Source organism: Sinocyclocheilus anshuiensis, unplaced genomic scaffold (assembly GCF_001515605.1).
Source record: "Sinocyclocheilus anshuiensis isolate Anshui unplaced genomic scaffold, SAMN03320099.WGS_v1.1 scaffold1647, whole genome shotgun sequence".
NCBI classification, from domain to species: domain Eukaryota; kingdom Metazoa; phylum Chordata; class Actinopteri; order Cypriniformes; family Cyprinidae; genus Sinocyclocheilus; species Sinocyclocheilus anshuiensis.
The window spans coordinates 8,735-21,095 of NW_015549848.1; the positions used below are offsets into that span (position 1 = coordinate 8,735).

The 12,361-nt window shown below is 34.4% G+C and overlaps 1 protein-coding gene across 1 annotated transcript in view; it reads left to right on the forward strand.

The window, feature by feature from the left end:
• The window catches only part of LOC107660904 (protein diaphanous homolog 1-like), a gene marked incomplete at its 5' end in the record, with an annotated part of 104,365 nt that overhangs the window by 7,637 nt on the left and 84,367 nt on the right, over positions 1 to 12,361 (forward strand). Inside the window, 6 exons of the mRNA XM_016450342.1 lie at positions 1,088 to 1,193; positions 1,270 to 1,380; positions 2,487 to 2,605; positions 3,688 to 3,804; positions 8,974 to 9,089; positions 10,841 to 10,905. Of these exons, the coding sequence (XP_016305828.1) occupies positions 1,088 to 1,193; positions 1,270 to 1,380; positions 2,487 to 2,605; positions 3,688 to 3,804; positions 8,974 to 9,089; positions 10,841 to 10,905 (634 nt within the window). The remainder of the gene's footprint in view (positions 1 to 1,087; positions 1,194 to 1,269; positions 1,381 to 2,486; positions 2,606 to 3,687; positions 3,805 to 8,973; positions 9,090 to 10,840; positions 10,906 to 12,361) is intronic.

Below are 12,361 nucleotides of genomic sequence, written 5' to 3' on the forward strand. Positions count from 1 at the left end.
ATTTGGTTAACTTGTTTTATGAAACAGGCCTCGAGGCATTAAAAGTGATCATATTTTCTCCATTGCATCATATTGTGTTGAATCTAATCGAATCGGAATCGGATCGCAGTGCATCGTAACGGGTGAATTGTATCGCATCGGTAGCTGCTTCATATGTATCTTTAATATATTGTATCATTGGCTATGCATCGAGATGCGTATCGTATCGGCCCGAGTCATGAGATGCACATCCCTAATATATATATATATATATATATATTTTTTTTTTTATCTCCATTAACATTTTATCATGGTAGGTTTTAGCTGACTGAGATTTTCTGTATTTGTTTTGTATTTGAAGTAAAGCTGAAATAAAATAAAATACAAATATTAGATGAAAAACTGTGAACTGAAATAAATGTAAGTGCTACAATCATGGAAATAAATTAAAAGTTATATAGAAAAATTACAAATGACAAAACCACACACAAAAGTAACAAACTAAAATGAAAATGAAAAACATAAATATAAAAATATATGAACATAAATCTCATTCAAAATATAAATAAATACTATAACATAATTTGTTACAGCCCTAAGTAGACATTAAGTCATTACACAATGTAACAAGAAATTGTAATAACATATTAGCTTGTATAAGTTGTCAATATATATTAGTTTTCATGAACACTGTTAAATGGTGTACTGTAAAAAATAATGTGATTTTCATATTAATAATGTCAAACTTAATAAACAAATACAAATATTTTATTAAAAATAAATGAGATACAAAAAGTAATGTGATTTTGATATTCCGAATGTCAAACTTAATAAAGAAATATTAAAAATAAAAGCAAAACAAAACTTTTATAAACACTTGTTTCACTCTGTTAACTAAAAATCTTCCCAAAGCTCTCAATTATCATTCTGACTTGCATTCAGTTAAAAAAATGCCACCAAAGATGAGCAATCATTTCACATGTAAAAAAACAAACACAAATGAGATGTAAGTGCTAGAGCAGAGAGGGAAGCTTTGAAGACAAACCCTCAACAGATTCCGCTTTAAATTATCCACAGAGTCTCTTATTATGCTTTGTGTGTGTTTCAGTCATGAGCGAGTTCTGGAGTGCATCACTGAGCAGGCTGAGGAGCAGGAGATCGAGAGGTTCCAGCCGCTGCTGTCCGGCATGCATAAAAACTCCATCACGCTCAAGGTAAAACACCCGCACGTGACACTCCAGAACACAGGCTGCTGATGGGATGTCATTTCACTGATGTGTGTGTGTGCAGGCTGGCTGTATGCAGCTGATCAACGCTCTCATCAGTCGAGTGGAGGAGCTGGACTTCAGGATCCACCTGAGATCAGAGCTCATGAGACTGGGACTCAAAGACCTGCTGAAGGTCCTCAAACACAAAACACAGCATGCCAAAAACTGACATGCAGTTGAATACTACTAAAAATGAATAGCAATGTTGTCTTTATAAAATATCACAAAGACTTTCAATGATGTGTTTGCATTACTGTAATTATAATTTTATCTCTGTGCAGAAAATAAATAAATGTGCAGAAACTCAAATGAATCAATGAATTGGCTTTCTAGAATAAATCAGATGACCAGTGTTATTTTAGTATCATTGAGATACTATTCTAGTTTTAATTAATATTTTGAATTTCAATTGAATTTTGAATTTAAATTTTGTCGTTTTGTAGTAGATTTGTTTTATTATGTCTATATAGTTTTTATTGAATTTTATTTCAGTTTTAACTTAAGTTATTTAGTACATATTTATGTAAATTTAAACTCATTTAAAATGAGATGTTTTGGCAGCTAGGTGAAAAAAATATTTTTATATACTTTTTATTTTGGTTAACGTAAATTTTATTTTATTATTATTATTATTATTATTATTATTATTTAATGGTATTAGTTTTAGGTAATGATAATAACTCTAGACCTGACAGCGTTTTATGTCTCAGCTCTCGTCGGGGATGTTACAGTGAACTGCAACTAAAATTAAAACCGTTAAAATTAATTAATTAAAAAATAAGTACACACATACATACATACATACATACATACATACATACATTCATATCAACAGAAATAAAATATATAAGAAACATATTTAATTTTAGCTAGTTTCCAATGCAACACTTTTCATTTTCATTTAGTTGAACTTATATAAAAACAACTAAAACTGAAATAAAAATTAAAACTATATAAGCTTAAAATGTATAAAAATGACAAAAGCACACAACAAAGTTACTAAAACATTGAAATTAAAATGAAAACGGGAAATATAAAAAGAAAAATTAAAAATATTAATAAAAACTATATTAGTATCTCAATTATATTGTATATGCACGTGCAATGCAACATGACCAACAATCATTTAGTGTTTTCACTTGAAGTTCATCCTAACTTGTTATTGTCAAACTCATCACTAATTTATATAATGGCACAATTAATTTCAGTTTGACTTAGAGTCTGTGTTTGTGTGTGTAGGAGGTGAGGTCGATAGAGAACGAGGAGCTCAAGGTTCAGTTGCAGGTGTTTGAAGAACAAGCTGATGATGACTCTGAAGATCTTCGCTCCCGGTTGGACGACGTTCGTCTTGAGATGGAATATCCTTTACTGCTGACTTCAATCTGTCGAAGACGCTTTTGAAGAGCTTTGGATTCAATGCTGGGCTTTGTAGATGTATTATTTACGCTGTTGATTTAATATTGTATTGGATCTGGTTGTAGTTCAGAAACTGGCCACCAGGTGTCTCAAAAGTGCAGAATCATTATTACAAGCTGCGGCAATCCTTCAGCTCATATTTTACACTCTATAGAGGCTCATATCACAAAATACAGGATTTAACCTTACTCTTTAAAAAAACACGTTCTTTTCCCATTTGAAGACGTTTCATAACAGAGGTCATTTATATTTAGAAGGCACAGTAGCAAAATAAAATGAACAAAACAAAACAGTCTTGTTTTATTGTCAGTGAGGAAATTAAAATATGACCGGTTTTGTGCAAGAAGCCTCAATTAACATTGGAAGTGGGCTATTAATACAAAATATACTGAGATTCAGAATAAATAGCCTTTTTTTAGTAGATTTTTAAATCTGATTTTTCAGGTTTTGTCCACCAGGTGGCATCAGAAAGTCTAAGCTGGATCTTGTGTTTTTGTCATTCGCAAAAGATGAACAGCAAGAGAAAAAAAGTACCGTTTAATCGACATATTGATTTGAAAGTTGCATCATTTTATAGTCTTAGAAATGATCACAGTAGAGCTGAATGAAATATAATATATTCATGTAATATTCACTGCAGGTGTTATTTTTTATAATTCATTTTTATATTTCAGGTTTTCATTTCATTTGTCATATTTTATGTGCTTTTGCCATTTTTAATCATTTGTTTTAAAAAATATTTCTAAAGGGTTTTTAATTAAGTTTTAGATTGTCAAATGATTTTAGTACTTGAGACTTACTGAGACGCAAGTTAATACCCCAGGGAACTTTTCTAATTGTCATTTAGATTAATTCTTTCATCAAATATATTATTTTATATTTTATTGTCTATTAGGATTTTTTTTTTCTTAAATAGGTTTAGTTTTAGTTACCAGTAGTAAGAACACTGGACAGATGTATTTTCAGTTATGGAAAGTAAACTACATCAAATGTTTTTGTTGTTGTTCTTTAACTCTGTGGTCACTGATGTGACTGAAGTCTTCCAGATCTTGATGAACACGGTGAAGGACTCTAAAACTGAACCTCTCTTCCTGTCTCTGATGCAGCACCTGCTACTGGTGCGAACCGACTACATGGCCAGGTACGAGCGCTCACCTTCACCCTGCAGTGACCTTTAACCCTGTCGGAAAACTTCACAAATGAATTTTGAGCCAGTTGATGCGTGCTATATTGATGAAACTGTGGCTGACAACTTGACATGCATATACAAGCGTGAGCTTGAGAGGTTATTTGACTGTCAATCACTGATGTTACAGCTGTCAACTGCTCTCAGCTTATGAGAAATGGCAGAAAGTGATGTTATTGTGTGCTTGCAGAGCAAGAAAAACACCTGTCAAAACTTTGGACAGGTGAAGGAAGGGAAGACAAAAACCTGAATTGAATAAAAAAGCACAACCAGACAGAACACACAGGGGTCAGACGCAATACAAAAGTCCAGTGTGCTCCCTATCTGTCTGCTGTCTACATAGGCAACATAATAAATGAAAGGAATATAATGAACGCTTTTCTCTCTTCATTAACTATCTTAGATAATAACTGTACTGTTCTCAGGGATTGTCTTCCTCATGAAGGATTAATTTAATCAAAGCAAGGCATCTTGGAAGGTTGTGTAATTCTACTATTTACTGAATCCAGCAGTCTTTAAGTGGCCAGCGATGACTTGACTTTTTGTAGGTGGGTCACTAGGTTGTGGAACAGAGCTAATGTCTTCATTTGGGTTAGCTGTTGCTGTGGTTATGAGTGTAACTGAGTTAGAGAAGAGGAATGATATCGGTGTCCCGTCTGTACAGACATTATTGGATCTGTTCCCGTTGTGTGTACGTGACAATTTCAGAGTCACATCTCATTGCAAATACAGTGAATCCCAAACACTGACTGTGTGAACATGGACCAGGAATTATTTCAAGCGATAGCTCACCCAAAAATAAAAATTCTGTCACAGTATTATTTATATGCTATTATAGTATTTATTTCTATTTTAGTTTTCTGTTTTTATATTTCCATTTTAAATTTTAAATATGAATTTTATGTGATTTGGACATTTTTATTCATTTAAAAAATATTTCTATTTAGCTTTAATTGATTAAAATTCAGTTTTAGCAATTTTAGTACTTCAATTTCAAATTATTTCAGTTAGGTAACATTTCAAATTTTTGTTTCAGTTAGGTAACATTTCTCATTTTTGTTAAGGTTTTATTTTAATTTATTTTTAATTTTATATTTTATTTTATTGAGTGAAAATGATTTTCAGTCATTTTAGTTCTGGTTAATAACAACAACCTTTTGTTTCTCCAGACCTGTATGACTGACTTCTGTGGAACATAAAATAAGAAAAAGACTTGTTTCTTATGCAATTACAATGAACAGAAAACTTTTAAGCCTCAAAAAAGTATGCAGAAGCATTAAAACAAATATTTTGTACAACCCTGGTCCTATATTACACATCTTCTGAAGTCATATGATAGCTTTATGTGAGGAACTGACCAACATTAAGCTGTTATTCAAAGAAAAATTCTTCTTTCATAAGTACTGATGTCCAATTTGTAAAAGTATTTTTGTTTGATTTTAATCTTTTAAATCAACAGTGAATCTGTTGATTTGGTTGTGAATTAGATCATTGAATTAGTGAAAACCAGATCAATCCAATTACTTCTCACTGTAGGTACAGATTTTCAGTAATTATAACCTATATTTTATTCTGTTTCACTGCGTGAGTCATATGGACTGCTGTTCTGATGCTTTTACCTCAGTCTCTATTCAGTATAACAGCATAAAAAGAGCAACCAGCGCAGTCTTTATGTAACACAAAAGAAAAAAGTCTTACAGGTTTGGAACAAAATAAGGGTGACTAAATAGTGGCAGAATTATGATTTTTGGCTGAACTGTCCCTTTAAGAGACAAGATCGTAGTTATTCTCATGAGTGTGTTTGAGTTTATGGATAAAGGAGGGAAACAGGAGAGATGGATGCCGTCAGAGACAAGGAGACGTTTGATTGATGGGCAGCAGGAGGCGGATGCGGTTGCCGTCGGCGACCAGCTCTGAATAAGAGCCCAGCCACTTTATGACACCCCCGCTTCAATTAACTAGCAGACACACACAAGCATGTACACACACACACACACACACACACACACATGTCGGTGCATTTAAAGGTTTTCTTGGCAGAGAAATGATTGCAGTGGAGAAAAGACATATTTCTTTCAATTCTGTTTCTCTAACCTGCACGTCTAAAGTCACCCACACACACTCTTATTCTCTCTTAAAACAGCCTTTCATACACACACACACACACACACACACACAGCAGAGAAGAGCTGGTGGGAGTGTGCAAATACATGGACAGATGGAGAAGTGTGTGTGTGTGTGTGTGTGTGTGTGTGTGTGTGATGGTTTGTAAACGCTTTCATGATGTCAGACTTGTTGCTTGTTCCTTGTCTGCTCAATGTGATCCGACAGGCAGGAAATTGGAGAACCTGTTTCTGTCCTGAGCCTGTGTGTGTGTGTGTGTGTGTGTGTGTGTGTGTGTGTGTGTGTGTGTGTGTGTAATGGTAATGTTTGGAATAGAATGCTAGTGTACTGCACAGTATATACTGTATACTATTTTTTTTAAGTATGTGGAATAGTATGCAGTATGAAACAAATGTTCAAATAGTACTGTAGTATACGTTTTCACTACACTGCAAGTGTAATTCATGAATAAGATAGCTTGCATTTTTAATTTAATTTAAAGTAGAGCTTCACAAATAATTGTTAGGTTTGTGATCTTGATTTGAACACTTATGCAAACTTATTCCTAAATGACAACAATTCAGCTATGACTATTAAACTTTTGTTAAACACCTTTTGAAAGTAACTTAGTGCTTCAAATACATATTGTACCATTACATCGTTAGGCCAGTAGGTGGAGACAAATTACTTAAAAGATTCATGTTATTTAATCATTCAAGAGATTAATTCAAAAACACTGATTCACCCAGTAATGAGTGAGTCATTGTATCATTCTTTCAAACTGTTTTGAATTGTGATTAATAAACAATAAATAAAAAATAGATGTTTTAATAGACTGCGGCAATTAACATTTTATCAACTTCTAGTAAATAACATTACATTTTAGTAGTCTATTGAGAAGGGAATCATGATCTCTATTAAAAAATAAATAAATTATTATTGTAGATTGTTTGGGTTTTTCATGAAAACTGAAAATTCACATATTGTGCACAGTATGCATACTGCACACTGCAGAAACCGAGTACTTGGCTATATTCTAAACTTGTCTAAGCTTTTCAAAAAAGCTAACAGAAGCCTGTTTGACTATAGTCCAGGTCTTAGGATAGTTTTGAGTGAGAAACAGACCCAAATGTAAGTTATTCACAAGCTTGAATATTTGTGCCGAGTTTGAATGTAGCAGAGTGAGTGAGATTTGATTATCATTGAGTTACTGTTGTATGACTTGAAGGCATGAAATATAGAGCACGAGTCACTCTTAGGTCCTTTTTTGGAGTATGAGACCTCATGGAGAACATGAAATGATTAAATAATGCTGAAATATTAGCTGAACTAACCATTTAATTGCAGATTATGAGCAGAGAAGTGCAATAAATGTTGTGAACGTCTCGTAAGGAGGTAAATGAGTTTTGAGAAAGGAGCAGCGCAACAGAAGTGCGAGATGGAGTGGTTTGCAGGTCTTTCTCTGCTGCCATCAGCAGAATCGTTTCATGCGAGTTTCTCTGCAGCGATTAATGTGCTGACACACGGCAGAAAGTGACGACGCCTCCATATAATTATCCTCCAAAAATAACCGCAGCTCAAATCCCCGAGCGGCCCATCTGCCCACAAACAAACTCTCATTTCACCACTTTAATCACTGACGAGAGAGAATTAATTAGGATTATTCTGATTTCTCCAAAAGCCCCTGGTTGAAGGCAAACGAGTGGCTGCGCTTTCACACAGACACTAGGGGTCTCTCTCGCTCCACCGAAGAAACCGGGAGTTTGATGGGGAGGGAGGGAAGGGAGAGAAAAGAGGGCAAATAAAGGGAAAAAGAAAAATGAAGAATGTATCGAGTTCGTTTCACACCAGGTCAAGATGGCAGATTTCTCACAAATGGACTGTCTGGAAAACCTCTCAAATATCAAACCATCTCACACACACACACACACACAAATGTCGCCTATCTTCACTCTCTCTCACACACACTCAAAAACAACCGAAAAATATTTAGACCTGAATTTAAGATTTATTTATTGGAATGTCCATCCATTTGGATTACACATAATACATTAACTAATAAACTTACTGTGATGCATATTTGTCAGGGTTAGATTTTTGTAGTAGCACTCATAAACTAAATGTGCTTTAAATACATAGTAACCAGGTTTATATATTTATCATCAGTATACTGATTGGTTTCAATCTTTTACATATTGCTTGTTTTTTATGCAGTATATATTTTCTAGTTTCATTTTCATTTAAGTTTTTGTCATTCTGTTGAGTGTTTTTGTCATTTTTAGTAGTTTTTGTTGTTTTTATGTATGTCTATATAGTTTTGATGTATTTTAGTACATCAAGTTAAACTAAAAGAAAATGAGAGCCTCAGAAACTAACTGAAATAAAATACGTGTTTATATTTGACTTTCAATTATGTCAGGTAACTTTTTTTATGGTTAACTATAATAAGCCTTTTCAACTGAATAAATGTAATTGTTTTCATAAAGATTTGTGTTGATTCTAAGCTACTTGATTAAATGCATGATTATTTAAATAATATAGATAGCTAATAAACTGTGCCTTGATTATTTTTTTTTTATTTTTTAGTGCAGAAATCTTACTTTTTTTTTCCCCGTTTCATGTAAGTCAGACAAATATGCATCACATTAAGTTTGTTGTATTAAAACTATGTAATTCAAATGGTCGGGCAATTTGCATCTACATATATAAATCTTATCTCACTACACACTCGCACACAATCCCATATGGGCTGCGTTTCAGAACTAGCGAGCCGCCTGCCTAGACAGCATTTCTGGTTGTCATAATGCAGTTTTGATGGATAAGATTGTCAACAGTGTCTCATTTTGAAAGCTCACTGGAGGTCATCATGGATGGCTGGTGTGTGCGACCTTGTGCCAAACAGTGTGATGAAAATCTCTTGTTTTATTTTATGAACTCGCGCGCTCAATATCTCTGTTTGGCTTAGCTTCAGAATCTAGTCAAACACAGATTGACGTCTCTCTGTCTCTGTTTGTTCCTCAGGCCTCAGTACTATAAACTCATCGATGAGTGTACGGCTCAGATCGTTCTGCACAGGAACGGCTGTGATCCAGACTTCAAATGCAGGAAGTTTGATCTGGACGTGGGCCATCTGATAGGTAAGAGACTAACACAATACACTGTAATGCCACATTTGGCCACAGGGTGGCAGCGTACAGAATCACGCACAAAATATCAGAACATCTCAAATCTCATCCAGAATAATGGGGCGTGACATTGAGAGTGCTCACAAACAGGCTCTTTAGGATTTAATAAAAATAAGCTCATTTTGTCATTAGCGTGTAGTATTTGTCGGAGACAGCCTGTGGTGTGGCTCACATTAGCTGTGTGGGTCTGATGTTTGGGCATAAGATTTGTGTATTTTAATTTCAAAAAAATGTCCATCCGTTTGGATTACACTATTTTAGCATAAACTAAAAAACCTAATGTGATGCATATTTGTCAGTTGTCTGTATTAGGACTAATAGCCATATTTTAACCATGTTCGCTCTTTCAATTGAATAAATGTAATTGTTTTCACAATGAACAGATTTATGCTGATTCTAAACTATTTGAAACATTTTGAACATTTCCTTCTTCCTTTTCTTCTGTACTTCCCAATGTAGTTTTCATTCAGTACTTCCCTCTGTGCTTAAACTAAACTACGTTCTTCCTTCCATACTACCTTCAATATTTAGAAACTTCCTTCGCCCTTTCATCTTTCCTTTTGAGCTTCCTTGTGAATTTTCTTTTCATACTTGCTTCCATACTAACTTCCATACCTCTTGTCATACTTCCATACTTATAAACTTTCATGCATACTTTACACTGTACTTCCTTTCAAACATCATTCTGTACTTCTATCCTTCCTTTCAAACTTTCCATACAAACATCCATAGTTTCTTATTTCCTTTTGAACTTCTTTCCAACCTACCTACTTCGATTATTCCTTCAGATTTCATTCTATACTTCCTTCCATACTTCCATCCTTCCTGTTATACTTCCTTCCATACAAACTTCCTTACTTCCATTCATCTTTCCTTATAAACTTCCTCCCATTCTACTTCCATATTTCCATTACTCTTATCGAACTTTCATTCTTCCTTTCAGACCATCCATCTTTCCATTTTACACTTCCATCCCTCCTGTTATACGTCCTTACTTCCCTTTGAACTTCCATGCATACCAAGCTCTGTACTTCAGAACTTCCTTCTGTACTTCCATGCTTCTTTTCATACTTCCTTTTGTACTTCCTCCTGAACTTCCTTTCAAACATCATTCCACACTTCCATCCTTCCTGTCATTCCTCTTTAATTCCATATGAACTTCCATGCATGCTATACTGTTTATTTCTGTACATTCTTTCAAATTTCCTTCCTTGCAAACTTCTTTGTGCATTTTCCTTTGTACTTCAAATTTTGCTGCCGTACTTCCATTCTCTCTGCCACCTTTTCTCACCAGAAGCCCCTCCCATTGGCTGCTGACGTCAACGCTGACCCTCTCGCTGACTCGCTGGTTAAACTAAGCTTTGTTCGCTTTCCTGAGACTCTTTTTGGTTTGTAACGCCACACATGCGAGTGATGTTGATCTGGAGTTTAGAGAGACTTTAGGGCTTGAGAACAGACACAGAAGAGTTTTCCATAAGCTTTAGATGTATAAATGTATGCTGCCCTTTGTGTGGTGATTTCAAAGACGCTTTTGGGTTTCTTATTTTAGCGTGTGTTTGAGATGGGACGGAGCGAGCAGCAGATTTTAATTAGATCGTTCAGTAATCAGAGCACGAATCACAGGAGGAAAAGAGACTCGTCGCAGTAAAGGGCACTTTACACACACACACCTCTAAAACCATCTATTCTCTCTTTCTCTCTAGATAACATGGTTGATCAGACCAAAGTGGAAATGAGTGAAGCTAAGGCCACGGAGCTGGAAAAGAAGGTATTGACTCGGACAAACACACGCTTGAGTCTGGAAGAATGACACAGATTTCAACTAAATCATTGTCTGCTGAAATACATAGAATGGCCCTCCAATATCGATCAACATCAGCAGATCTACTGCGGCAAACACACACACACACACACACACACACACACACATGCAGCCGCTGCTCCCAGACGCCCCCCGCTGTCTCAGCGCGCCTGTCAGTTGACAGATGTGTAATTTGGGAGGTGAGACGAGCAGAACGGAGATTTCCTGTCTCTTCCTGACATCTTCCCTCTAAACTCACCAAACACAGTCTACAATTACCCTGTGTGCGTGTGTGTGTGTGTGTGTGTGTGTGTGTGTGTGTGTGTGTGTGTGTGTGTTTGTGTGCCTTTATCTGAATGCATGTACTGTTGTGTATGTATGCAAAAAAAACATATCCGGGTCATATTTCACTCCCAAATAAAAAAAAAAGTAAAGAGAATACAGCTTACTATAAGCACTTTTTTTTTCCGTTGTGACATTATTTCCATGAGTTAAGCAAAATTAACCCTCGAATTCTCATTACCATGATGCATCCTGATGTTTTACTTTCTTTTTTTGTGCCTCTCAATAATTACTCAAATTACATTCTCATTATTGTAATGCAGTGTTTTACTACTGTATTGCAATTTAAAAGCGGATTATTTTATATAATTTATTACGTTTTTTATTAATTTTGAATTATCACCACAAATTAAATGTAATGCTGTGCAACAAATTCTACCATTATTGATAAATGTTACAGCTAAAAGTTACGTATGTTTTTTTTTTTTCACATGACATTAATGATGACCATGATATTTCTTTTTCATGACAAACACATTTAACCTTAAAATTCTCATTATCATAATTCATCATGATGTTTTATTTTAATTGAATCTTTGCAACTTAGTAATGATTCTTATTCGACTCTCATTGCTGTAATACAATGTTTTCTTACTGTATTACAATTGACCAATGTTATATAAAGATTAAAATTATTTTAATGAAAATCATAAATTAAATACAATGCAGCAAATTCTGCCATTATGTATAAATGTTACCGATGAATGTTATGTATTTTTTACATCATAGCAATGAAAATGAATTTCTTTTTATTTTCACGACAATTAGGCAATTAAGTTCTCAATATTAAACAATTTCATTTTCATTACTGTAATACGACCAGATTTTTTTCATGTTTCATACATATATATGTGTGTGTGTGTGTGTGTGGAATTGCAGCAAATAAAAATACAAAATACAGTTGAAATCACTTATAATTCAGTGAATCTTTTATAAACAGATTTTTTGAAGTAAAATATTTTTTTATTTTTTGGGGGTGCAATGTAACCATGACACATTCTTGTCAAGTTTCTGAGATTTACCCTTCTCTGTGTGTGTGTGTGTGTGTGTGTGTGTGTGTGTGTGTGTGTGTGTGTGTGTG